At 50.6% G+C, this 5001-nt stretch overlaps 1 protein-coding gene across 1 annotated transcript in view; it reads right to left on the reverse strand.

Moving 5' to 3' along the window:
- Fgd1 (FYVE, RhoGEF and PH domain containing 1) overlaps positions 1-1558 on the reverse strand; it is a 41355-nt gene extending 39797 nt beyond the window's left edge. Inside the window, exon 1 of the mRNA XM_008838746.2 lies at positions 563-1558. Within this exon, the coding sequence (XP_008836968.1) occupies positions 563-869 (307 nt within the window). The 5' untranslated portion in view covers positions 870-1558. The remainder of the gene's footprint in view (positions 1-562) is intronic.
- Between the last annotated feature and the right edge of the window lie 3443 nt (positions 1559-5001).

A 5001-nucleotide genomic window follows, 5' to 3' on the forward strand; every position in this document is an offset into this window, starting at 1 on the left:
GAAGACTTGGCATTACTTTCATGGTTTCCAGTCTCAATTTGGGGAAGCAAAGATCACAGATTTTGGACTGATCTGGTTTTAAATCCAGGGCCCATACTGGCAGTGTGACCTTGAGCAAGTAACTTCACTTCTCAAAGCCTTAATTTGCACCGCTAGAAGTGTGGTTGATGACACCTACTTCAGAGATGGCTCCTGAAGCTGAAATAAGAACCCATGTAAAAGCACCCAGTTCAGTGCCATGCACAATGTAGGCGCTTGGCTAATGGGAGGCCCCTTTTCTCCCATTCCCCCAACCACATCCCCACTGCTGCCTTGAAATCCGGCCCCCTTTTCTTGGAACAGTTAGAAAAGAAAGGAGTGTGAGGGATTGAGGGGCACAAGGGACATAGAAAAGAGGAGGCAGAGGCTGAAAGAACTGGACATAAGGCTAAGAGAGGGGAAGAAATAGGGGTTGGGGGACCAGGGGGCCAGGGTGAGCACGTCGGCTCCAAGCCCTAGAACAAGAACCCGTTTCCAGTACCCGGCCCGTGGCCCAGGTTCCCATGCTGTCTGGATCACTCACCAGGCCGAGGCTGCGAGCCCTCCAGGTGGTAGGAGAAGCGCAGGGCCCGGTGGTGCTGTGGACTAGGGCCGCAGGGCAAGACCCGGGATCCTGGAACAGCACCCAGGTTGGCGTCCGAGGGTCCAACAAACTGTGGATCCAAAGGGCCTCCAAGAACCGAGCCTGAGCCCCTGCGCACCGGCAGTCCAGGCTCCAAGGCTCCGGGGTCCGAGTCGGCACAGGCCAGTTGAGCGGCGCCGGGGGTATTCGCCGCCGAGCGTTCGGGATCCGAAGGCCCGGCGCCCCCCGGAGCTCGGTGGCCATGCATGATCCAGGCCTGGGCGCGGGGCCCGGGCTCCCCGCTTGGCTCCAGTTCCTGGGGCGGAGGCACGGGCGGAGGAGGCCCGGCGCCCGGCGGAGCAGCGGCCTCCGGCTCGGGGGGCGGGGCTGCGGGCTCAGCCCCACTGCGGAGACTCGAGCCCCCGACCCGGGCTCAGGCCAGCAGCCGTGACGGCAGCAGCAGCAGCCGCGGCCACCGCCGCTGCCGTGCTAGGCATCGCTGGCCCTGGCCCCGAGCCGGGAGTGAGCTCGGCGGAGCCGGGGGCCCGCTGGGGAGCGCTGTCTATGCGGCTGAGGCTGGGCGAGGGTCTGGGACCGCGCTCGGCGCAGGCTCTCCTGATGAACCGCCAACCACTTCCGTGGCCTCGGGGCGAGCGGCCGGCGGGATCCGACTACAGGGGTCTCCCTTTCTCACCGAATGAGACTCTCCCTGGGTTCTCCCGGCTGGTCAGGACGTGTTCTTCCTCCCGCCGCAGCGGAGGCTGGGGGCGGAGGAGAGGGGAGGGGAGAGGGGAGAGGAAGGGAGGGAAGAGAGGATTGAGGTGGCCTGAAGGTGCGCGTGTGCGCCACACACTCAGGCTGCGGGGCTCGCCTATGGCCAGTCCTCTGGGACGATGCTCCAGCCACGGGAGGCTGAAGAATGGCCGGGACGGGCCTCCCCTGCCTTCAGCCTGGGTCTCCGCCGCGGCCGGCGGGAAGAGCCTTGTGAAGGGGGTGGGGAGGCGCGAAAGGTCGTAGAGGCAGCCGCAGCCACAGCGGCGCTGGGACCCAGTTACTGGGGCCCCGCCCCCTAGCCCGGGATTTGCGCTTGACCACGCCCCCTCGCACGGGTCGGCTTCACCTCTAGCAGTACAGAGCTTAAGGCCTCTTTTGGTGGGTCCTAAACTCCGGCTCAGCTTTCCTGCCCCATCCTTCCCCGGTGCCTACATAAGCAAGTCATCGGGCTCAGTCCCCGAAATCTACCCTTCCATCTCAGGTCATCTTCCGCTCTCCCATCACTTTTTCCAGAAGGCTTTCCACATTTTCTGGAGTTAACTTAGGCTTAGCTCATAGCGAACCTTTGATACTTTTCATTTTTTCAGGCCAGACCTCATGGTCCTTTGCTCTTTCACTCTTTTAGCTTCAGTTCCTTCTTTGTAGCAATTGAATGGCAAAGCCTAATCGTCAATCAGTCCACCTGTGTCTGTATTTTTACCATGCTTGTGTCCAGGCAGCTAAACGCTACAATTTCCCAGATTTGTGCGTGATAAATCCCCATTTCCCAGCTTATACAAGGTCCTCAGAACTGACCCAAATCTCTACTAGTCAACTTTCTCTCCCTTTTTTCCCACCATTCCCTAATAACTGTCTCATCTACAGCAAGCCATTTCAAATCTCTGTCCCCAACCCAACATTGTGATCTGCCCACTAGCACTCAGCAGATAACCCCCACATATTATGTCATGAACAGAAGACACCAGAGGCGGTCTTTTTTTTTTTTTTTTTTTTTTTTTTTTTTGGAGATAGGGTCTTCCCTGTAGCCCCAGCTGGGATGGAACCCGCTATGTACACCAGGCTGGCCTCGGACTCAAAGAGATCCGCCTACCTCTGCCTCCCAAGTGCTGGGATTAAAGGTGTACACCACCATGCCCCGCCTCAGAGGAGGTCTTTTAAAAATATTATTTTATTTTATGTGTATGAGTATACTGCCTACGTGGATGTAAGAGCACCAGTGTTTCAGAGTCCTCGAAAGTCAGAAGAGGGTGTTGGATTTCCTGGAACTGGAATTAAGGATGGCTGTTAGAAGTTGCTGGGAACCAAACTTGGGTCCTCTGCAAGAACAGCCAGCCAGTGCTTTTTTTTTTTTTTTTTTTGAAAATGTTAATTTTTTTATTTATTTATTTTAACTTTTACAAAAACTTTATTGAGAATTTCATACATGCATATAAGGTGTTTTGATCAAATCCATGCTCACTCTGCTTCAACCTTCCCCCCTCTGAAGAGGTAACCCTAAAATCTTTTAAGGATTAGATACAAGTTCCCAAATACTTTTGACATTTTTGGCCTTTGGAACAGAGTATGTTACTCACACGCCAAGGACATTTTGACTTTTAGCCCAGAAACTGGCTACTTTGGGGTCTTTTTGCCCTAACTGCCTAGCCAATTCCTACCTCTTATTCTTATAATGCCATCCTCTTAAGGGGTTACCCAAATTGCCAATAGGGAATAGGGACACAGACTGCTCTCCAACCAATCAGTGCTCTTAACTTCTGAGCCATCTCTCCAGCTCCAGAGGAGAAGAAAGGTCTTAAATTCTTGCCACCTTCAGCATTTGTCCCTTGTTCCTTCACATAAGATTCAACACACTCAGGTCTCTTCCACCTAAACATGGTTTCCAAAGAGTCCCCCTAGCCAACCACCTCCCTCTTTCTACAAACTACTCAAGAGTTCTTCATACTTCACTGCCTCCTTTTTCCCACCTCCCACTTATTTTTAAACCCTCTCCAACTCCTCCTCTCCATTACTTCCCCCAAATTGTTCTTTTATCAAAGTCTGCCATATCTTAGGTCACTAAATTCAACAGAATCTTTTCAGAGGTCATCCTACTTGGTTTTTGGGTCACATTTGACACTAGTGACTACTCCCCTACTCCTTAAACCACTTCTCTGTGACAAAACATCATCCTTATTTTTCTCCTATTTCCTTTGTAATTCCTTTTTACCTTTTGAGTTTCTCCTTCTCTCTGGATCTTTGGCCTGAGATCTCTTTTCTCTCTCACTCTGCTCTTTCCTTCAGTTATCTCATTTGCTTCCTTGGCTTCAGTGATCAACTCTTTGCTCTCTAGACTGATACTTCAAGTCCAGATGTTTCTCCTGTTCCACACATTCAGCTGGTTATAAGACAGTTTGGCTTAACTATCCCAGGGAAACCTAAAACCTCAGTTCTTCTCTGACTCAGAACATCCTCCTCTCAATAAGTTTTTTTGATACCCTATCTAAGTGAATAACCCAGGTCGAAGGGGGAAACCCCGGCTCGTCTCTCTCTTCTACCTCATCATGCAATTACTAAGTCCTGCCATTTACCTCCAGAATCACCAAAATCTATTATTCAGTCTCTTTTCTATTGCTACTTCCCTGGTTTAGGCCAGCACCATTTCTAACCTTCACAACCTCCCTGTTTCAGTCTTGTTTTCTGAAATGTATTCTTTTTAAAAATATTTTATTATTTTTATTTTACATGTATGAGTGTGTTGCCTGCATGTGTGTGAGTGCACCCGTGTCGTGCAATGTCGCAGAGGTCAGAAGAGGGCTTCAGATTCCCCTGGAACTGGAGTTAAGGATGGTTTGTAGCTGCCATGTGGGTGGTGGGAACTGAACCTGGGTCCTCTGCAAAAGCAGTCGGTGCTCTTAACTGCTGAGCCCCTGAAATGTATTCTTAATTTTTTTTTTTCAGTTCTGGGTATCAAACCCTTGGGCAAGCTAAGCGCATGCTCTCCCACTGAGCTCCAGATCTATTCTCTATACTATAGGCAGTGTGTATCTTTTGAAATCATTAACATGTTGGAATCATTCAGTGAGTCCCCACTGGTTCAATAGGAAATCTACCTTCCTTAATGTAGAAGGTTAACCTGGGTTTTTTGTTTGTTTGTTTATTTGTTTTGTTTCGTTTTGTTGACAGGGTCTTCTGTAGCCCCAGCCTGTCTAGAAGTCACTATGTAGATCAGATTAACCTCAATCTGACAGAGATGTGCCTGCCTCTGCCTCCCAAGTGCTGGGACTAAAGGCGTGCTCCTCCAAGCCCAGTGTTAAGCTGTATTCTTTATGATCTGGCCACTGCCAGCCTTTTTAGGCTCCAATGTATGAGTCAAAGTTGAAATTATTAGACTAGCTGCTGAAGGTTTATTTCCTCCATTAAAAAAAAAATTCATTGAGCTGGGTGTGGTGGCACACACCTTTAATCCCAGCACTTGGGAGGCAGAGCAGGTGGTTCTTTGTAAATTCGAGGCCAGCGTGGTCTACATAGCAAGTTCCAGGCCAGCTGGGGCCACAGGGAGACCCTGTCTCAAAAAGACCAAAAAAAAAAGGTCAATGACAGTTCATACATGTACATAACCTCTGAAGGTATTTAGTTGCTGTTGTTTT

Source organism: Nannospalax galili, unplaced genomic scaffold, assembly GCF_000622305.1.
Source record: "Nannospalax galili isolate Female #2095 unplaced genomic scaffold, S.galili_v1.0 scaffold1759, whole genome shotgun sequence".
NCBI classification, from domain to species: domain Eukaryota; kingdom Metazoa; phylum Chordata; class Mammalia; order Rodentia; family Spalacidae; genus Nannospalax; species Nannospalax galili.